Source organism: Xenopus laevis, chromosome 8L (genome assembly GCF_017654675.1).
Source record: "Xenopus laevis strain J_2021 chromosome 8L, Xenopus_laevis_v10.1, whole genome shotgun sequence".
Lineage (NCBI taxonomy): Eukaryota > Metazoa > Chordata > Amphibia > Anura > Pipidae > Xenopus > Xenopus laevis.
Genome location: NC_054385.1, coordinates 56,698,881 through 56,722,153, shown reverse-complemented (window position 1 = coordinate 56,722,153; position 23,273 = coordinate 56,698,881). Strand labels below are relative to the sequence as shown.

Here is a 23,273-nt window from a genome sequence, read left to right as displayed (position 1 = left end):
CCTGTAGAGCAGGGATCCCCAACCCTTTGAACCCGTGAGCAACAATTAGATGTTAAAGGAGTTGGGGAGCAAGTGTTCTTGGGTGCCAAATAAGTGCTGTGATTGGCCATTTGGTAGCCCCTATGTGGACTGTCAACCTACTTGAGGCTCTGTTTAGCAGAATGTGTGTTTTTTATGCTACAAAAACTTGCCTCCAAGTCAGTAATTTAAAAATAAGCACTTGGTTTGAGGCCACTGGGAGCACAATGAAATTTTATATTACCGCACACCTCCTTATTCTGCGTAGTGGTGCTGGTCTTCCGTTGACCTTGCCAGGTCACTTACTGCTTTGTAATTTCGAAAAACGGTCCGCACACACCAATATTGCAGTCGGGGATTGTGCCCCTTTTATTAATGCCACCAACAATCAATAATCAACGTTTCGAGGGACACAGCCTCCCTTCTTCAGGACCTGAAGAAGGGAGGCTGTGTCCCCCCCGAAACGTTGATTATTGATTGTTGGTGGCATTAATAAAAGGGGCACAATCCCCGACTGCAATATTGGTGTGTGCGGACCGTTTTTCGAAATTACAAAGCACTGGGAGCACAAGCCACTGGTTGGGGACCACAGCTGTAGAGCATCAACAACGTTTGAACCATTCCTCCGTCAAAGCACAATGATTGTTATTTGTACTAAAAATGGGTGGAGAACAGTTGGGGGAATTTTCTGTTGTTTTGGGGTGTTTCTGTGATTCCTAATATTAATGTATCTAAGCCTGTGTCTGTATATATCTATGTACATAGAGATTGTTTTAAAAATAAATGTGGATCTTTCAATTGGTTCAGATTCTGTCATCTAAACAGATCTATTCTTTTCTGCTTTTTTAGTTCTTTCAGATGTGCCTATACAATATATCCTTTTGTTACAAGGGATCTATATACAGTGTGCACATCTTGTTAGTACAGAGTAGAAAAGAACACTTTATGTTTTTCCTATACTGTTTTTAAAATAAAGCAGCTTGTTCTTTCCCCTTCAAATGAAACATAGCTGATGGTACGCCCATATACTGAACAAAGTGGCAGGCCATGGGAACTGAGCAGGTGTTTCAGTCACTGTGTAGTACTCTTAAGACCAGAGGGTTCTGTAATGAAGGAATTGCCTTCTCATTTGCCATTGGCTGCTTCTCTTCTTAGTAGATAAGACTTTCACCTGCCCTATGTCTTGTTTATCCTGCCAAGGAAAGACCAAGCTATTTAAATTGACTACAAACTCTAATCATGTTCATTTACATGGACCTACACTGTGGAATAATGAATTACTGGCTGACCTTCTATCTGGGTTAAGCTAGTCTTCACATGTGCACTCTCTTCTCAGCGTCTGCAAACCAGATCGACCTGCAGAAGAAAGAAGATGGACTGTGTATGCGCAGAGGCTCTTGGTAATTGATGCGCTTTTCCATGCTGCTAATACCTGCATCTACACTGATCCTAAAATGGGCGATTTATTTTAATTGATAAAAGCAAAAGAAGAAGCATTTTTAATGGTAATGTTCTTCTCCTCCTAAGTCCTACCACACTGGTGGGAATTTGCAGAAGGTGAACCCTTTGATTTATACAACTTCTTCTGAGATATAAATAGTGTTCTAATTAAATGTTACATAAGCATCTCCCACTTGCCTCTGGGACTGTGCTCTGGAATGTAGAATAAGCATCATACACCTTGCTGAGGCTGCTCAGGTGTGCATCAAATTCTCAGAGGTTACTACTGAACTGAGTCCTTGTTATAAAGGATGAAACTTTTGTTTGGATGCATATGGACTTAAGGATATGACTTTTTTTCTTTTTTTGCAGTAAATACTAACCATTTTTTGGTCTGCTGCCAGCCATAAAGCACATATTGTCTTTGTTTTAACATGAGCATGATTTAAAAGGGGAGTGTGAACACTGGCTTCCATTATTGGCTCTCCAACATGTAGGCCAGAAAGATTCCCATCCTCTGTACCACAGAATTGGACAGCACTGCTCTAGATCAACCTGGAGAGCAGAAGTTTTACATTTTTGGGTTCTACTCCCCTCACGCCTCCCTTAGTTAATAAGGTTATACAGTAGATATATGAAATTGTGGTTGTAAATCTGATTCTGCTTTTGTTTCATGTATATCCATAACAGTACTTATTTACACCCTTCAAGCTGGACCCTAACATTCCTACCAATAATTCACCCTGGTCTGGTAGGCCACTAGTTTGAAATTTATTAAAACAGATTGTTTGGAAAGTTTGAATTTTATGAAATATTACCTTGTTTTTGTTGCCTTGAATTAGTTCTATACAACTGCTACATGGAGTGCCACTAATACATTTATAGGAATAAGATTATCCAGAAGGTAGTTTAGCCACACATGTACATAGCTTATGTTGCTATTTGTTGTTGATCAGTTAGGATGTGACCAAAAGACGATATGAAACAATGTTTATCAACATTTTCTCAGGTCACTTATTGTCTGCGTACTGCAACTATATAAAGGAGTCAGGTTCTTCAGCAATTAAATAACTTTTTTCCCCTTTATTTCATTAAGAGGTCACCAGCATGCACATAAGGAAGGGGTGTCCATGTTTGCTACCTCAAAATGAAAAGCCTTGACATTTATTGCTACACATTATTGAATTGTAGCAGCTGGAGGTATAGAGCAACCAGACCATTCCAGCGTATAGAAGGTTTGGTGACTGCAAAGCTGTTTGTATTGTGTGAGAAATACACCCACCCATTATGAGCTTATAGCAGAACATTGTTTTTGTCTGCTTAATTATGCTTTAATAATCTCTAGAGGAGATTCCTTTATTTTGTTGGTTGCAGGCAGAGGCTGAAATGATTTTATTCAGCTTATTCTATGTGGGTGCAACTAATTTCTAGTTTTTGCCAATGGAGTCAAAAGAAATATTAAAGTGCACATAAAATTGCTACAAAACTCTCCCAATTGCACTCTTTAAAGGACCAGTAACATCAAAAAAAAATATTTAAAAATTCGTTAGAGCACAACGAAAAATAAACATCAAGACAAATGAAATTTTTAAATAGCAAAGCTTTTATTAAGAAATAACTTACAGAATGTCCACTTCCTTTCCTTTTCAGAAACGGCGAATAGGCGACCATCCAGTGTGTAGTGATTGATTTCTCCTGCCTGGCTATTCACTGACAGACGTCGGCTTCATCCTCCTATCAACTAACAGCAGCGTGTCCTCTTGCTTCCCTTCCACTGGCCTGACTGTGTAGTCTCCCGACGCACACTTGCTTCCTTATACTGCCTCGCAGCTTTTCACTGTGCTTCCCTCCACCGCTCACCTCCCTCTCAGCATGCACAATCCAGTCTCGGCATTCCTCTGCATTCCAATAGCGCACATATCCTACACATGGAAGACACAGACCGGCTTATGCCGTTTGTGTCTCAATTGCACTCTGTTCAGCTTTTCACTGTGCAGGGGGAATGTATTTCATATGTATTTCTGCCTGTAGCAAAGTAATGGCAAAGCAAAAAGCACAATGTGCATGCCTGGGTTTGGGGGAGGCGAGCTGGCTGGACGAGAGACGCCTGACTCAGTACACACCATCTGGATACAAACACTTGATCCGACTAAATTGCTGAACAGAGTGCGATTGAGACACAGACTGCATAAGCCGGTCTGTGTCTTCCATGTGTAGGATATGTGCGCTATTGGAATGCAGAGGAATGCCGAGACTGGATTGTGCATGCTGAGAGGGAGGTGAGCGGTGGAGGGAAGCACAGTGAAAAGCTGCGAGGCAGTATAAGGAAGCAAGTGTGCGTCGGGAGACTACACAGTCAGGCCAGTGGAAGGGAAGCCGACGTCTGTCAGTGAATAGCCAGGCAGGAGAAATCAATCACTACACACTGGATGGTCGCCTATTCGCCGTTTCTGAAAAGGAAAGGAAGTGGACATTCTGTAAGTTATTTCTTAATAAAAGCTTTGCTATTTAAAAATTTCATTTGTCTTGATGTTTATTTTTCGTTGTGCTCTAACGAATTTTTAAATATTTTTTTTTGATGTTACTGGTCCTTTATTAACTCCTCAAAGATCACCATCTTAATTACGGATGCAAGATACATTATCTCTACATCAGTACCTTACTAACTAAGTAAGGTAACATAGTGAGATTAACATTCAATTTCCATGGTGAACATTTGGCATTGGTTGGACTTGGAAAAAAATGATTTATTAAGGAATATTGCTTTAAGAACCCTTCTCTGAAGCTTGAAACTTTCATAGCATGTTGGAGTATGCAGGGGGTCTAGGAAACTGTAGGCAGAGTTACTATGTTATGGAAGGTTTATGCTTTAATACAACCCCCTCCTGTTTCTGCCAGTGGCATAACTAGATATTACTGGGCCCCACAGCAAATATTTTTTTAGGCCCCAAAATGTTGAGAGGTTCACCTGTTTTTCCAATATTCATTGATATTTTATATGAATAAGGGCCTCATGGGACCCCTATTCCTCCTGGGCCCCCCTGCAGCCGCAGGGTCTGCTTCCTCTGTAGTTACGCCCCTGGTTTCTGCTTGTATTATCAGTTTGCTAAATTATTTTCCAGGAACATTTTACTTACATGTCCTATTTTTATATGGATTTTAATCAATAAATATTGTATTTAAATAGTTAATCTACTCTTTCCCTAAATAAGGCTCATTTATCACTGACAATATAGATGCAGAGCAATTGCAGCTGAGACCTCTTACATCTACATCCCAGTCCCATAGAAAGTAACCATTTAGATGAGCCTGAAGTGCATCTATCACACAAGTATTTGGGAGAAATGTTTCTCTTCATCAATCGCAGTTTTCTTTATTTGATTCCACCTGGGAGAGCTCTCGAGGGCTCAATAAATATGTATCAATGAAAAGGAAGATATCTTCAGATGCTGTGGGCTGCCTATAGCGGTCTCTATCAACCCCGTGCTTGTCAATGAGAACCATGTTAAAGTATGAACGGGAAATGCGGAGAACCTGTCTGTGGAAAAAAAAAATGTAATAGGGTAAATAAACATGTCAGCATTATCTGGACAATATAACACTACAGTGGTGTGAAAAACTATTTGCCCCCTTCCTGATTTCTTATTCTTTTGCATGTTTGTCACACTTAAATGTTTCTGCTCATCAAAAACCGTTAACTATTAGTCAAAGATAACATAGTTGAACACAAAATGCAGTTTTTAAATGAAGGTTTACGTTATTAAGGGAGAAAAAAAACTCCAAATCTACATGGGCCTGTGTGAAAAAGTGATTGCCCCCCTTGTTAAAAAATAACTTAACTGTGGTTTATCACACCTGAGTTCAATTTCAAAGGTTATAAAGCCATTTCTAAAGCTTTGGGACTCCAGCGAACCACAGTGAGAGCCATTATCCACAAATGGCAAAAACATGGAACAGTGGTGAACCTTCCCAGGAGTGGCCGGCCGACCAAAATTACCCCAAGAGCGCAGAGACAACTCATCCGAGAGGCCACGAAAGACCCCAGGACAACATCTAAAGAACTGCAGGCCTCACTTGCCTCAATTAAGGTCAGTGTTCACGACTCCACCATAAGAAAGAGACTGGGCAAAAACGGCCTGCATGGCAGATTTCCAAGGCGCAAACCACTTTTAAGCAAAAAGAACATTAAGGCTCGTCTCAATTTTGCTAAAAAACATCTCAATGATTGCCAAGACTTTTGGGAAAATACCTTGTGGACCGACGAGACAAAAGTTGAACTTTTTGGAAGGTGCCGTTACATCTGGCGTAAAAGTAACACAGCATTTCAGAAAAAGAACATCATACCAACAGTAAAATATGGTGGTGGTAGTGTGATGGTCTGGGGTTGTTTTGCTGTTTCAGGACCTGGAAGACTTGCTCTGATAGATGGAACCATGAATTCTACTGTCTACCAAAAAATCCTGAAGGAGAATGTCCGGCCATCTGTTCGTCAACTCAAGCTGAAGCGATCTTGGGTGCTGCAGCAGGACAATGACCCAAAATACACCAGCAAATCCACCTCTGAATGGCTGAAGAAAAACAAAATGAAGACTTTGGAGTGACCTAGTCAAAGTCCTGACCTGAATCCTATTGAGATGTTGTGGCATGACCTTAAAAAGGCGGTTCATGCTAGAAAACCCTCAAATAAAGAAATGAGTGGGCCAAAATTCCTCCAGAGCGCTGTAAAAGACTCGTTGCAAGTTATCGCAAACGCTTGATTGCAGTTATTGCTGCTAAGGGTGGCCCAAACAGTTATTAGGTTCAGGGGGCAATTACTTTTTCACACAGGTTTGGATTTCTTTTCTCCCTAAATAATAAAAACCCTCATTTAAAAACTGCATTTTGTGTTTACTTGTGTTATCTTTGACTAATAGTTAAATGTGTTTGATGATCAGAAACATTTTGTGTGACAAACATGCAAAAGAATAAGAAATCAGGAAGGGGGCAAATAGTTTTTCACACCACTGTATATCCCAAGTGCTGAAATGAGAGTAACATAAAAAAAACGGCATAAGCAATAAACCTCACAATGTTTGCACTAGGTCTAGTAACCCATGGCAACCAATAAGCAAGAAGCGTATACTAGCATCTTGTTACGGAGCAAGAATCTGGTATTTCTGTACCTAGTGCAAACAGTGAATAACATACTAAATACAGCACCATACACTATCACCATAAAACTAAAGGACTGTAAATTCTTAAAACAAAGAACAATTTGAGCAAAGCCAGAAGGTTCTACTGTGATGGAGTCTGTGAAATGTGTTTATCTGCTGAAAATAACTGTGACTATACAGTACAGGCTCTCAGTATTTGGTGCCCTGCAAAAATGTCCCAGTTAAATAAGATTCCAGGAGAAAAGCCAGTTTGGAAGTACTCTGACTACTCAAAAGGAAAGCTGTATTCCTTCATCAAACTAAGTCAGTATAATTGTAAGCAGTGAAAAAAAATGAGTATTTACCCCATGAAACAGCAGGGGAGAGGACAAATTTTGCACAGGTAGGAAAAAAGATCCCGTTTCTAATATTATATAGTGTTCTTTAAAAGCCTGGCAGTAGACATAGCAATTTATTAGGCTGCTACAAGGATGTTATCCTTTTGGTACCCCTAGTTCTACTGACAGAAATGATGTATCATTTTGACTTTAGCACAGCACAAGAGCTCCTTCTCTCAGACTGCACCCAAAATGTTGTGAAATATTAGAGGATACTGTGTAACTGGGAAGTGCTTTGCGCACCAGCACAACGCGCGCCTTCGGCTGCGCGCCGTTGCGCACGGTTACGCACGCGCGTCCTCTGTCACGCATGGTTACGCACGCGCGTCCTCTGTTACGCATGGTTACGCACGCGCGTCACCGGTTACGCACGAATACGCACGCGCATCCTCGGTTGCGCGCAGTTATGCATGTGCGTCCTTGGTTGCGCGCCGTTGGTAGGGGGCAATAATTGTGTGGCCGTGGCCCCTCATACACTATTTGTGGGTTGCCTGTTTATTAAGTGGCCTGATTTATCAGTGCTGCTGTATATTTTATGTTTTATCTTTAATATGTAATGCTGTTTCAGTAATTTAGGGCTCCAGCACTCACGTTTGCATCTCCAAATAAAGAACAATTTTAGCATAGACCTAAAAATTAGTTCGTTCAGAAATATTAGGACGAATATGCATGAAAAATTGTAAAATTGTTAGAGTAACTATCTGTCATAATAAACATCTAAGAAAATACTATTTGTGAACCAGAACTGAGAGGAGTCAGAGTAAAACAATTTGCTGTGAGCAAAAAGGTTGTCACCCATGTTTGTATTTTTGTAATAAATGTTGTTTGCTGTTACCTCAGTTCTTCTATTAGTTCCTTGGACAGCTGCTGATTGCGCACTCGTCCTACTTCTCTGGGAGATTCTCCAATTAACTCAACAATTAATACATGGCGCTGTTCCAAACCACAGCCTGAACTCTGGGAAAAAAAGGATATGTTGCTGAGTTACAGACTTTATCGTGTACCACCATTCACGCCACCAATGGCTCCAGCATGTTCAGAGGCCCTCACAAACAATTGCCATTCATAAAATGGACATGACAACTTTGTGTGATCAATTAAGCTTCTTGTGAAGCTTTCAGTTATAAGTACTATATACGATGCTTCTGCATGAGATGGATATCTTGCTGCCAGCTCTCTAAAAGGCAACTGAACCAGAAGTTATTTAAAACAATTATGTAAATCATTCATTTACCATTTCACCCTATTTTCTTTTACAGGTATGGGACCTGGTTTTCCAGATAAGGGGTCTTTGCGTAATTTGGATCTTGATACCTTATGTTTGTCGATACCTTTTATATATATATATATATATATATATATATATATATATATCTTAGTTGGGATCAAGTACAAGGTACTGTTTTATTATTACAGAGTAGCGATGGGCGAATAAATTCGGCAGGTGCGAATACTTGGTGAATTTCCACATTTCGTGCCTGGCGAATACATTTGTGAAACTGCAGTGAAAATTCGCTGGCGTCAAAAATATTTGGATGAGCATTAGGAATAGTCACCGTCAAAACTGTCGCGCGTCAACATTATTAGACCGCCCATTGACCTTAATGCGGGCGTCAAAATTAGCATTTCGCAAATTTTTCGCCATTTTCGCTGGAAATTCACAAATTTTTCGTCAAAGTGAAAGGGACGCATTTGCCCATCACTGTTACAGACAAAAAGGAACTCATTTAAAAAAATTGAATTACAGGTATGGGACCTGTTATCCAGAATGTTCGAGAACTTTGGTTTTTCAGAATAAGGGATTTTAACCATTATATAAATCCTATAGGATTTTTTGCTTCCAATAAGGATTAATTATATCTTAGTTGGGATCAAGCACAAGGTACTGTTTTATTATTATAGAGACAAAGGAAATCATTTTAAAAAATGTGGATTTTTTCTGAGCTTTCCGGATAGCAGATCCTATAGTGCTTTAACATAATGAATTATTTACTGTCGCCCTGCACTGGTAAAACTCATCTGTTCGCTTCAGAAACACTACTATAGTTCATATAAACCGATGCTGTGTAAAGCAATATAGTAATGGAAACCATTAATAATATGAATTCATTCTTAAACAATATTCTATAGAAAAAGCATTTCTGTATTTAAGAGCTTTCTTAATAATGGATTTCCAGATAATGGATCCCATATCTTTATCAAAGCTGCATTAGGAACGTGTTAGACATCAATGAATGTTATTCTTTTTCTAAAGAATCATTTGGCAGTCTCAGAAAGATCCTGGCTAGGAAGGAATGCAGTTTCTCTTGGCATTGTCTGTGAGTGCATCTGTCACTCATACCTGCAGAGCTGTAGTTTGCATTCTATAGTAGCGGTCAGAAGAACTAGGGCTGGAGATAAATAAAAGACGTTGCTTCTCAAAGAATTGATCAATGAATGCCCCGGCAGAATTCACATTAACGTTTATCAGCATGGCTGTAGATACAAAGCAAACAATACAAACATTTCACTTTAAGTCACACTGCTTGTGGGAAAGTAGTTACAGTACATCGGTTTTACTTACTATAATATAACTAAGAGTAGTTCAGATAAAGCAACGATTTGGCTATTCTTTATCAAGCTTGATAAACATAAGCTAGTTGAGAGTGCTATCTGCTGCTTTTGTTGGTTCCCGGGGGGGAATTTCTTTAACGTGAGACTCCCATGAGACTTTGCCATAGATGGCCCATATAAGACACTTCATCAGAAATGCAAGAATTTTTTTAGTGATGTTTTGAATTATTATAATTGTATTGACCATTATAATAAAACTATAATGGTCTATACCACATTGGAGTTTGTCCCTCTTGACAAAGCCGCAGGTAGCGGTGAAACAGCTGTCGAGGTACAGCGCTGCACGGGGAATATTGGAATCCCTCTCTCCTTCTCTCTCGAAGACGATGCGCAACAGTGGAACAAGCGGCAGTGACATTCGGATGTGAGCATGGAGCGTTGAGTTCACGGTGTGGGTGGTGATCAGCTACGGTCAGTACATTCTCTTACTTAAACAGTGGCCTGTCACAGCGTGGTTGGATGAATACCACTGTATAGCGATTGCTACACTACTAAGGCTGTGTGACTCTGATGTCCATTGGATATACATAAGTGACAATCACTCCAGTGCCTAATGTTTACATGAACACGGCTTGAACTACACTGGTCACTAAATATTTAACCTCACACCGGCTCCGCTCCCACACACCGTAAAACGCCACAATGCTCATTAATCTTATTGGACTAACCATCTTGTTCGCCACAGAATTAAGCATCCTACTGGCGTCTCATACCACAGTTGCGATGGTACATCGTTATCCTCTGTATATGGATATTTATTCACGGATTTATCTAGATTGATGCTTCGTGTACTTGCCTAAGAATTTGCTACAACTGGAAAATATTCATGGTTATGAGCAAAACTCCATTGTGTTCAAATTCCTCTGTCCCATAACTTTTGCAGGTCTCTGTGCTCTTGTGCCACTTACTGCCCTTGCACTTTTTCCCCAGGTCTCCACAACCCAGGCCCAATTGCCATAGACATTCAATATTTATTTGGCCGGTGGGGGCGACTGTGTACCTGAAATGCTAGGGCCTATTTTGTTATTTGTACAGAACTTAGAAGCGACTTACGTGTGCAGGTAGATGGCGTCCCAGCCCAGTTCTGGCTGAACTGGCAGACTCTGGCAGCAGGGCCTTGGCGTTCATACCCTCCCTCGCAGTGATACTCACAGGTTGCTCCATAGTTATTGCCTGCAGCGCTACAGGTGAGGTAACCATGAAGAGGTGCCGTAAGATCTGGGCATCGCCTCACTGTGGAATCAAAGCAAAATTCTCAAATGGAAAAGGTAAGTGAATTTTTGTTTCAAATGTTTGTATCTTATTTTAATTAAATATTTCAATGGCAGGGCATTTACTTATGTGTTTTAGTATACGGTCAGGAATCTGACTGTACTAATATATTAAGTGAGCACAGTAAGTTCACACAAAAAGCGAGGACAGCACAAACAGCAACCAAACCTACATCTGTTTTAAGTGCAAAACGGCAAGTTCTGGGCAAGAAGTACTTTAAAGTCTAGTGGGGTGGGTAGTCTATTTGATTGGAACAAAGTGACTTGTTTCTCAGTATTCCTGGCTTTTATTATGCAAAGGACAGGACATGTTGTTAATGTGTGGGCTTTCTTCACTGTAAGGCCCAAAGCCCATTATAGCAGTGGGCATTGCCTATGGTAGATAAAGGACGGAACTGAAAATATTTAAAAATAAACCATTAACATACTAATTATTAGTTTAAGATGCACCCTTAAGGGTTAATTCATTTGAAACAACAGTTTCCAGAACGAAAATTCTATTGTAGTAAGTAGGAATGAAACATATCTCTGGACATTTTTCTAGTTCAATTTCCCATCTTGACAAAAGCTCACGTTTCCATTGTCCTTAGACAAAAAGTATTATATAATATTGCACTATGCTGTGCTCCATAATGTGTTTACCTTGTACTTTCACTATAAATTTACAGCTTGCCCTGTTGTGGGCCCTGTCATAAGCTGTGTAACGAATGACATGCTCTCCCTCTGGAAGCTCAGATCCAGGTTCTGGGCCTCGGAGAAATACTCTGCAAAAAAACAATAGCTGCAATTAGGTCTGCTACTTTTTTAAGATAAAAGATATCAAGAGACAAAAAAAAACTAAGCCAATAGATTTAATTCCTTTCACTACATGCAGACTATAACACAGTCCCACTAAAAGGTGTGCAAAAATATAATTTTAAAAGGGGTGTATTTACTTTATATTTTAGGAGCTCATATCAAAGATGGTAAAATAAGAAAAAATTATGAAGCGGTTTCCCATATCCAGCAACAAGATCCTGCAATAATTGGACCTCTTTATAAATTCAAAACAAGAGGTACAAGTGCAATCTGGTGGTACATATCTCACCTGTTGAATAGGAGCCTACAAATAAATAGACTTGCCCCTCGATCTTACCGTGTGATAACACCATCAGCTGAATCTTTCACTTGTGGGTTCCCCCAGAATATTCTTGCTGTCAATTTCTCTGGCTCTGCTACTTTCATGCGGGACACAGGGCACTGAATTTTGGGTGGGTCCAGATCTGGTGGAATACAACATGATCATACCTGACAGCTATGCAGATAAGATAAGTGTTCAACTATGTGTAAGCCTTTTTCTCTTCTTTTTTTTTGTTCCTGTTTTCCCCATTAAGCATTTTTTTACATTTACTGCAACAGAAAGTATTGAAGGAGCCAATCCATTTATTCTGACACCTGTGCATCAATGTTTCACAACTTGTGACATTTTCTTACTTTTTTCCAAATAATTTTCACACTAGGTGTGGTCTAGGTTTGTTAAACCCCAGATCTATTATTTTACTGATATAGGGAAGTTGTAACAATGCTTGTGTTCTTCTCTGGAAGGTTTTAATCCTAAGAGGTATCTGAAAATTTACCTACACAGACAGGTTCTCCTCCGCTCCACTGTCCATCTTCCATGCAGATCCGACTCCGGTCTCCTTCCACCATATAGCCGGGGGCACAGGAATAATCACAACGAGAGCCCTCAGAAACACCTACTGAGCAGTGATATGATCCATAAAATATAGGGGGCAGAACATGACACTGGATTCCTAGAAGAGAGTATTGCTACAATGAATTGGAGGTTTAAAAAAAAAAAAAAACAACTCAAAGGCTTATTATTGGTAAGAGACCTGAGTGAATGTTCACCAAATCATCATGTTACGAAATAGAAACAAAAAAAAAGCAAATGTAACTTTTAGCCCTATGAATGCTCTGTCTACAAGAATTACTTATCAAGTGACCTACTTAATTGCCTTCTTGACTTTCCTGAAGTCTCATTTAGGGATGAGCAAATTTTTTTAGCCACATCTCACTGCAGACATGACACCCATATACTTAAATGGGAGGGAAAAAATGTTGCGTGGAAAAAGAAATTTGCTGTGCATCAAAAAAAAATTGACGCCCATAGACTTGCATTTCAGCAAATTTTTGCCGAAACAAGTTAAATTTGCCCATCCCTAGTCTTATTGTGTAAGAAATCTACTTTTCACATCTTAACTCTAATGTAATCTGTTTTTAGTATTTTCAATGTTCAAGTAAATGGATCTGGTATCATGTCACGTAATGTTAAGAAATAATAATTGTAGCCATCTCTCAGCCAGTGGCAGTAATTAAACAAGGAGAATGTATATCCACAAGTATCTACTTACGCCTACAATGGCCATTCCCAGACCAGCGCCGGCTTGATAAACATTGCACTGAGCTTTGTCCAATGAGCTTGAAACCTTGGTCACACGAGAGACGGCATCGGGTTCCTAGAGTGCTACGATACCTTGGGCCAAGTGGCGAATAGCAAGTTGCTTCCCCATCACTGATATGTAGATCGTAGCACCAACGAGGAGCTAGGAAACACACAAGTTGAAACTTCTGTTCTCAAGAGGCAGTAAGCATCTCCAAAGAATAAGAGGTCGACTGCAAATTGATATCTCAATCTCAGTGATTTATAAAGAAAAAATGTTTCCGTAGTTGCAGCAGGATGTTCATTACCAATAGAATAGAAAACAGTGAAGCTGAGGTCACTCCAGTGGCAGTTCCCTCATAAGAAGGTACTGCATTTTAATTAAAGAGGAACTATCGCAAAAATGTAAATTTAACATAAGCTTCAGCATACTGAAATAAGAAACTTTCTAAATACAGTCAATTAAAAATTCTGTATTGTTTCTGAAATAATCAAGTTTATCTTCACTATCCCTCTCTCAGAATCTGTTTCTTGTATTTTGTCTTCATGCAGCAGTTGGGTGTCAGATTTTCATTGACAGTTAGATCCAATATATCTTATAGGAGGGCTTCCTTTCCTAGCAGATGTATTAGAGCTCACTCAAATAACTGATTCCAGTACAAACAAAATCTAACAAAATAACTGCCTTTTGCACAAATTCTGCATGTAGAGAGACAGGATTTCTGGTGATTTTAATAAAGTGAGCTCTAATACATCTTCTAAAAAGGCAAAATGAGCCCCCCTATAAGATATAATGGATCTAACTGTCAATGAATATCTGACATCAAACTGCTGCATGAAGACAGAATGAAGAGAAACAGATGCTGAGAGAAGAATAGTAAGAGATAAATTTGATTATATCAGAATTTTTAATTGGTTGTATTTAGAAAGTTTCTTATTTCAGTATGCTGAAGCTTATATTAAATTTTCATTTTCACGATAGTTCCCCTTAAAGTAAGGCACGCAGAAATTAATTCGAAGGATTTTAATCCATCGATCGAAAGGATTATCCTTCGATCAGAAAAAACTTGGAAAGCCTATGGGGACCTTCCCCATAGGCTAACATTGAATTCGGTAGCTTTTAGGTGGCGAACTAGGGGGTTGAAGTTTTTTCTTAAAGAGACACTATTTCGACTATCGAATGGTCGAATAGTCGAACAATTTTTAGTTCGAAACGTTCGATTCGAAGGTCGTAGTCGAAGTAGCCAATTCGATGGTCGAAGTAGCCAAAAAAGCATTCGAAAATCGAACTATTTTTCCTCTATTCCTTCACTCGAACTTAGTGAATGGGCCCCTAAGAATTTCATACTGTGTTCTCAATATGAATCCTGAATATATACAGTATGTCACTGCTATGTTAGATAAAACATTATTAACGTTTTTCTTTTGATCTTGAGAAGATGAAGAGAAGCAATAGATAGAAGGAAATGTGTACACGTGTGGGAGAATCTCTACATTAACTTTTCCATAGCACAAGTCTTGGGACATGGATTTAGGAGGACAGATGTTGCAGAATAGAAGAGGTAAAGCACTGGAGTACAAATAAACCACTGATTCTATGACTGTGGGATTTGTGAGAGCTGAACTAATGAGAATGTGATGATGGACTAGAGACAAGTGAATCCACTTCAGTTCAAATATTGGTAGAATTAACATAATACTGTTCTACAAAAACACACATCTTTTTTATATTTTAGTACTATAAGTTTATTACCTCTGTAAGGTCCCAAAGGGCGGGATTCAACATAAACCTCATTGGTTTGGATCTCACCATCACTGTGTCCTGAACCTGTGGAAAAATAGAGAAAAAATAAAATAATGTGTACTTTCAAGTCCACTTCGTAAGACAGACGAAGTGGCGTGCCCCCGAAACGTTACTCTCGAAACCCCCAGGGCTTGGCCCGCTTGCATTAAGTCATGAGTGCCGGTAATTTTCTTCTTTACCTTACTATATTTCATGACCAGTTTTGACATTGCTCTTCGAAGGCTTTATAACTGACAGCCCACACAGCCCCATGCCATAAATGTAATAATTAAGTGCAAAGTTATCTTTTGACTTTTAGGGGGATATTTATCAAGGTCTGACTATCCAAACCTCAAATAATTCACAATTTTCGGAGCAGAAAAAAAAACTACAAATTTTTGGAGATTTGTTAAAGTCAGATGGTCTAAAAACTCAGAATCTAAAACCCCGGCGTCTAAAAGCTCTCGAGGTCCCGTATAAGTCAATCGGGAAGGTCCCAGTGTTTGCGTTGATGTCCGTACCGATATCAGATGATTTTGGAGTTTTGGTGCAAAAAACTCCGAAAACTACGAAGAAAACTTTGTTTTTGCAGAAAACCCCGCACAATTATGAGTTTTCGGGGAAAGCTCCGAAGTTTGCCCGATTATATTTTTTCTGGCTTTTTTCTTCATAAAAAAGGTCCATTCGGGAATTCAGAGTTGCTCGAAGTTTGATACGGAGATTAATTCGGACCTTGATAAATAACCCCCTTAAAGTAATATTATATTTTACTAATATATAAACCAGACAATGCTATCTTGGTACAGGTATGGGATCTGCTTTCCAGAATGTTTGGGACCTGGGGTTTTCCAGATAACGGATCTTTCCTTAAATTAGACCTTCACTAGAAACTAAAGTAAACATTAAATAAACCCAATAGGCTGATTTTGCTTCCAATAAGTATTAATTATATCTTAGTTTGGATCAAGTACCTAGCCTTATTTCTATGTTAAATTTTAGTTCTCTTTACCGGGCCAAATGTAGCACATTCCATATGTTGTATATGAGCTGAGTTATTACAGTATAGTTACCAAACTCTATGGAAAATAAAACTAAACCATTATTACGTACTAGATCCCCAGACAACAATACGCACAACAGTTCTTTTTCTCCCATTTAAAGACACACAATTTCCATTATCATTTTATAGTAAAAAGCTTATTAGCTCATGCACAGAGGAAAGGATTCTGTTATACTCTGACTCAGATTAAAAGCTTGGCAGGAATAATGACATTCCAGTGGTATGAAATCACATTAATGCTATGTTCCAGGTCTATGGGGCTTTCCTTTTTCCATGTAATCATTTATACATATATTTCTGAAGGCTTTTTTTCTGTCTCTGGTATAGGCGGAAAATAAATGTTTTGCTCATGAGGAGGCCTGGAACAGTGGTGTAACTACCACACAACAGACCCTGTGACCATGGGGGGGGGGGAGTCTGAAGGATAGGGATATCTAAGCAGGCCCGGATTTGTGGAGAAGCCACCAAGGCCCGGACCTAGGATTTTAGGGGGCGGCATGCTGCCCAACCACACCCACATTGGTTCAGAAACACTGGGGATAAAAGTTAGGGGACAGGGGCGACGAGAGCAGGCCTAGGGGCACCTGGTATGTAAATCCGGCCCTGTATCTAAGGTATTTACTCCTCCTAGTCCTTACTGCTATATAATTTTCACAACCTGCTGCTGCAAATAAACAAGCAGGAGGTGCTCAGGCAATTGGCAATAGGTTGAGAGGGATGGACAGAAGGGGAACTTTACACAATGGGCCCAAGCCTTCCTAAATGTTGTCTAACTGGGGGGTCCAGGCCCATATTAGTTACGCCAATGGCCTGGTGTAAGAAATTGTTCAGCACAAGTAGCACTGCAGCAAAATGTGAACTGAGTATTTAAAACTGGAACCAGACATAACATTTTTTGAGGGCAATGACCACCTGGGGCCCCTGTGGTGCCGCACAGAGGATAGTGCAGGGAGCACATGGCATATTTAGGCCCTGGCAATTATTGTATGCCCTGCAGCCTCAAAGCCTACAATAGGAGGACCCCAAAACAATTCTTAAAATTTTATATTAGATTCCCACTCTCCATAGGTTAGAAGATTACTAGAAAATGACTAGAAATAACTGTAAATTGAGAAATGATGGGTAATTGAGAGGTGGGGGTTCCGATTAAGAAAACCACTGGATCAGTGTTCAGGTTCTATTAGGATTTTCTTCATTAGAATTTATTAGCAACCCTAAAAGTACTGGATCTGCAAATTTCATCTGAGCACTCATAACAGAAGTGGTCTGCCTTCACTCTCAAATTTCACCACTAATCTGGTTTCCCTATGATATACAGTTATATATAGTTTAGAGACCTAAAAAAAGCTCTTGGGAAGAATAGTAATGCTATGATGCCGCTCACTAAATGGGACTTGCCGGAAATTACACAGAGCCCTCAATCTGACTCAATCTGAGCAGAAAGTGGTTTAAGAATTGAGTCATTATAACTGCAAACTGCTGAGCCTGAATGGAAACCGGGACCCACAGAAACTGCGGCTTTCCCAAACCTGAAAACATTTGGAAAAAATTACGAGTAGAATAGGAAGCTTTTATGTAATAAGCATTCTTCCCCGGGCTTGGTTGGCGTGACAATACTTAACCACATTGACAGTCTTTGTTACTGTCCACCCACACAGCCTGAACCCCCTCAGCTTTTTGCACAGCAGCCCTATGTATCATATTTAAAGCAATGTGTATATTCACTGTATACCCAGCAGAGCAGCTGTGCATTCCACATTTTCAGTGTCAGCACTGAACATTTTTAGCTTTCCTCCTAAACATTTGTTATAGGGACAGCATGGCTACTTTTGGTGGCAGGCACATCCTGACTGTAAGTTATATAAAGCTTTTACAAACATTTGGTGGCCGAGCAGCAATATTGGTCAGTGACAGTCTATGGAACCAGGTGATTCTGTACAAACAGCTATGGACGTTTTGCAGATTGGTTTTGTGAGTCATCTGAAGAGTCAATGACCAATAACCAAGCACGGTGGTTGTGGTTTGTTTAGAAGCAGATAGCTTTATATTGCATGCTTGCAGGACACAGAATTCAGTTTCTCTTTTTGTTTTTTTACCACATTTTACCCTAAAGTAATCCATTGTGATCATATAGGCTTTAAAAAATACCTTGGCAGCACACAGTATAATGTCGCTCTGTGCATCCAATTCAATTTGAAACTTTTTTCCCATTTTCTCTTTATATGTCCCATGATCAAGGTCAGACTGGGCCAGTGGGACACCAGGAATACACCCAGTGGGCCCTGCCGAGTCAGACCCACTCTACGCCTGAGACTCTGGGCCCTGCTCTCTGACCTCCACCCACTTCCCCCAAGGTGCGTGGGGGGGCTGGCTGAGAAAAGGGGGATATGGCTGGGGCGGGAAGCTTGGCAGGAGCAGGGTTGGCCCTGAGATGGCAACCCCAGTGGGCAATGGATCCCTAGTTCGACACTGCCCATGATTAACATAACTGACAATTTTCGATGTGTCACTGGCAGAAATTCTCCATAGAACTGAATTTTCACCAAGTTCAGAACTTTGTATGCATGTAAAGGAGATAGTCTGACTCCCAACCCTTCAAGGTAACCAAAATATTTCCTTTTTGTACACTCTGTGATCTGGGATGTATAATAACATCGGGCCAAAATCTGCCCATTATGTGCAGTCAGGATACTGCAATTGGGGACCCAGTGGGAGAGAGAGCCCCAGTAGATGTAAATGTGTGAATTGTAGGTTGTGAAGGAAGTAGGGCTTGCAGGGGAGTAGGCAGAGTAGGCGGAGTTTGGTTGGATTGTGGGTGGAGTTTCAGCTTATTTGGTCATGGCTGGGGTGGATGAGGGGTGTTGTCATACATATGCAAGTCTTCATTTTTCATTGGGGATCCATTGTACTTGTTGTAAGGGCCCTCTGTCCAGGTGATCAATAGGAAGAGGGTCCTGCTAACTTAATAGTGTGGGGTCCTATGATTCGAAACATGAGGCAGAAAGTTCAATTATACGGAAATACAAGGAAAATGGCTGAAAGGAAATTTGGGGACCTCAACTGTGGTACAGTAATTAAAGGACCCCTTATGTCTTCTTGTTCAGTTCATTGGCAACTAAAACAAAGCTCCATTCCACATTAAGGGTCAGGGGACATGCTCAGATTCGGGGATATTAGTCGGCCGGCAACAAATCTCCTCTTCTTCGGGGCGACTAATCTCCCCGAACTGCCTCCTGCTGGCTAGAATGTAAATCGCCAGAGGGATGGCACTCAGAGCGCTTTGTTTTCCGAAGTTGCCTCACAAGGAGCCTGTGCCCTGACCCTAAAACTGTGGTTCTGTTAAGCTAAATCTAACCCATTTGTTTAAACAGGGTGTGATTTCTGACCCTTGTTAAGATTATCAGAGCCAGTGCAGCTTTGGCTACAAAAGTAAGATTTGAATCAAAGAATCAAGTGAAAAATATCCTAGGTGTCTAGGATTGAATGCTATGGAAAGAAGTGTGAAAATGTTTGACAGATTCAAAATCAATAAAATAAAAAGAGAGGCTGGAAAAGAAAAAAAATGACTGACCTTCATAATACAGAGATGAAGCTACTTTGGTGAAAGCAAATAATAAGACTGTTATTGATGCTTCCATTGCAAGAAGAGCTTTCAGTTCCAGGAATTCTCAGAAGCTTCCAGGCAGGCAGCCTGCAGCACCTACAGAGGGGAAATGGATTCTGCAGCTGAACTGTACACACTGGATAGTTTGTAGCATCAATCCATGCACGCAGATTATTTAAAGAAAAGCCAACACATCTGAAATTGTAACCGAAAAATACAGTTTAGAAGGGCCAACATATTTTTTTCTCAGAGAGACATTTAAGTTAAAGTTTATTTTGGCAGAGTATACTGAAACTGAATACATAAGCAGATACATCCCAGCAACGTGTTTGAATCCTTTTGGGAAGTGTTTTAACAGACAGGTACAGTCTCTGAATTTGCTTTGTTTAAATGCATTTTTTTAAACCAGTTTATGCATGCCGGGAAATCATTCATATAGCAGCTCTTTAACTCACATTTGTGGGTGAAAAAAAGTGTTAAGGTATTTAAATCCTCAACCAATCAGAAGAGCTCATTTACTAACATTCGGATCTCTATTTTTTTCATAAATCTCAAAAAATCCTTGGTTTTTCTATATTTCTTTAGAACCCGAAATATTCGAGATTTATTAAGTGTAAAAACAAAGAAAACAACTAATACAAAAATTTGGCAGGTAATAGTTGTCAAGGTCCTATAGAAGTCGATGGGAGCTGCGTTGATCTTATTGGACCATTTTTAATCGATTTGGACTTAGAGGTTTTTGGATTATATTTTTTGCTAGTAATTGTCCACTAACCTCAAATTTTTCAAGGTTTTCAAGTTCTCTTAGTGCATCGCTCATCGTTTTTTTCTATTAGTATAGGTATGGGACCTATTATCCAGAATGCTCGGGACCTGGGGCTTTCCGGATAACGGGTCTTTCCATAATTTGGATCTGCACACTTTAAAACTACTAGAAAATCATGTAAACATTAAATAAACCCAATAGGCTGGTTTTGCTTCCAATAAGGATTAATTATATCTTAGTTTGGATCAAGTACAAGGTACTGTTTTATTATAACAGAGAAAAAGGAAATCATTTTTAAAAATGTGGATTATCTGAAAGTCCTGTCTACTCACACCCAGTTCCCTAATTGTGTTTATGTAACTGTCACGCAAGGCATTAAACATTTTGGATTCTAGATATGTAATATTGGCAAGGTGATTGCATTTGGCATTATGTTACATAACTAGGGTTGCCACCTAGCTGGTATTTTGCTGACCTGGCCAGTAACATGATGTTGCATGCCAATGTTATTTATAGGGAAAAAATATAAATGGAAAGCCGGTATTTTTAGAAAAGGTGTAACCCCCATACAAAACAACAAGCTAGCTTTTGAAACTTGTGTAAGGAGGATTCTCACTAGAGAATCCTCTTTTATCAGTTATATTTGCCTACTAGGGAATGCATGGAAGTTTTATATCCCATTAACTGGGTCGCAATGGAAAATTACTTTCATCTGTCTGCTGAAAAAAATGACTGGCAATTGGCTTTTGATGTTCCATCAAAACATATAAAAAACATACTGTGCAGTTTTAACAGGGCAAATATCTCACTCTCCCAGACTTGCTCAGAATGGCACGATTTCTTAAATCATTAGTTGAACATGTTATAGAATCTTATATGAATCTGTTGGCAAACAATAAAGATACATTGTTCATACTGACAAGCATTTGTTTCCCATACCTTCTATTAATCTATCCACCTGCCCTTATTCAGGAGTTCCCATAATTTACTAATTAGTGATATTTTTGATCTACATCCAAAAAAGCATTGTTAGCATTCTGTTCCATGCAAAGTATTACTTTAATGTTGATTTATGAGAAAATGTATATTGCTTTATTTAACAAACTACTATTTCTTATGTAACCTTAATATTAATAAATATCTGAATGAAAAGCATAAAATAGGAGGGTGATTTCGACAAGCTGTTTGTTGACACTTTCTTGAGATCTACTGATCACCAGCTAACGGTCTACTGGTAGATCCCAATCTACCTTTTGGGCACCCCTGCCTTTGTTAAACTGTCTTGGGGTTTTAATGCTAAAAGTGAATTTAATAGCTCAGTTTATTTGGAGATAGAAATGCCGAACCAAGCACACTGTGCAATATGTTTCACAGCACTCAGTAGTGTGTATTTCCATGTTAGTCTCATGAGATGGAAAGGCTTGTGGGTTACATATAGGCTGCCAGGGTGCCAGTCTCATTCTCAGTGTTCTGAAGCCTGTGATTACAGACAGTGGAATTCCTATGATTGTTACCATCTGGATAGCTGTCAATAGACTTCTCTAAACCTCTTTGTAGTAAATAATAGTGATTTTTCACGACTGTCTACATGCAATATCTATATTGCCAATAAAAACATTTCCTTACCTGGGGTAGAATAGTGTGTAGAGCTTGTCTTGCACATCTGCTAATCCTGACTGGGACACAGCTGCCGGAGCCGAGATGTTGAGAAATCAGAATTTCGCCAGACGCCCAATGAGGTCAAAGGGGAGGAGATGGAAGTTTACGGGTGGGGAAGGGAAAAAGTGCATATGCCAAACAGTAGCTTTCCTAAGTCATTTGGGCAACAGCAGCAAATGCTTAAAAGAAACATGTTCCCATATACTCTCTTTATATTCCTATATAGAAAATCTTTAAAATGATCTACTTCACCAGCTTTCGTTGGTGTTCTGACTGATACAAAGAAATGCCAATTGCAAAAAAGCATATTTACAATTAACAATTATGCATGCTCATCACTTTACTATGCTCACTTCATTCCAGAGTAGCATTGTTTTACTAATAGTTTAGAAATACAGGTATTGGATCTGTTACCGGAACAGAGCTGGGTCAAACCGGCCTGACATCCTAAGCAACCCGGCCGGCCACCTCGCCCCCTCCATAGAGCGCGTTCCTTAGCACACCAATGTCACAATGGACATGGGGTAAGTGGTTGGAAGAGGTACAAGCCCAGCCCCCTTCAACATTGCGCCCTAGGCAGGTGCCTCTTCTGCCTACCCATAGTTCTGGCCCTGATCCGGAAATACGTTGTCCAGAAAGCTCAGAATTATGGGTAGGCCATCTCCCATAGATAATGAAATAAACTGCTCCAAACCCCACATGCTATAATCCTCAGTGTAGCTCCACTAGACATCCCGGGTACGCAGCCACCAGCGTTCCAACTGTGAATTCACCTTACTCAAAAACATGAAGCAAAAGGGACTCTGGATAAAAAAAATGGTGGTTTATTGCAACAGGTCACAGACCAACATTACCTGATGCATTTGGGGAGGGACGTCCTTAATCATAGGCTTACAATTTCTCAAATGTCACTTCGTTAAGTAGAAAGAACCCCAAGGCACACAGGGTCAAATGCAAGCAAGTTGCCTTGCATGTTTATTGCGAGATGCAACGTTTGAGGGTCATGCCCCGTTCTCAAGCATAAAGAACACAGTGCGCACCTTTGGATGATCCACCATTGGATTAATCGACTTTATTTGCATTTAAATTGCTTTATATTCACCCTTT

General features: G+C 39.8%; 1 protein-coding gene across 2 annotated transcripts; it reads right to left on the bottom strand.

Annotated features, from left to right (window-relative positions):
- Positions 1–4,805: 4,805 nt before the first annotated feature.
- On the bottom strand, positions 4,806–22,386 carry srpx2.L (sushi-repeat containing protein X-linked 2 L homeolog). Of its 2 annotated transcripts, none has more exons than XM_041572011.1 (11): positions 22,134–22,386; positions 19,709–19,837; positions 15,048–15,122; positions 13,266–13,457; positions 12,489–12,665; positions 12,008–12,134; positions 11,515–11,636; positions 10,655–10,834; positions 9,330–9,463; positions 7,824–7,945; positions 4,806–4,996 (listed from the first exon to the last, which is right to left on the bottom strand). In XM_041572011.1, exons 2-11 carry the CDS (start codon positions 19,773–19,775, stop codon positions 4,816–4,818), a joined length of 1,377 nt encoding a protein of 458 aa, XP_041427945.1. In that variant the 5' UTR covers positions 19,776–19,837; positions 22,134–22,386; the 3' UTR covers positions 4,806–4,815.
- Between the last annotated feature and the right edge of the window lie 887 nt (positions 22,387–23,273).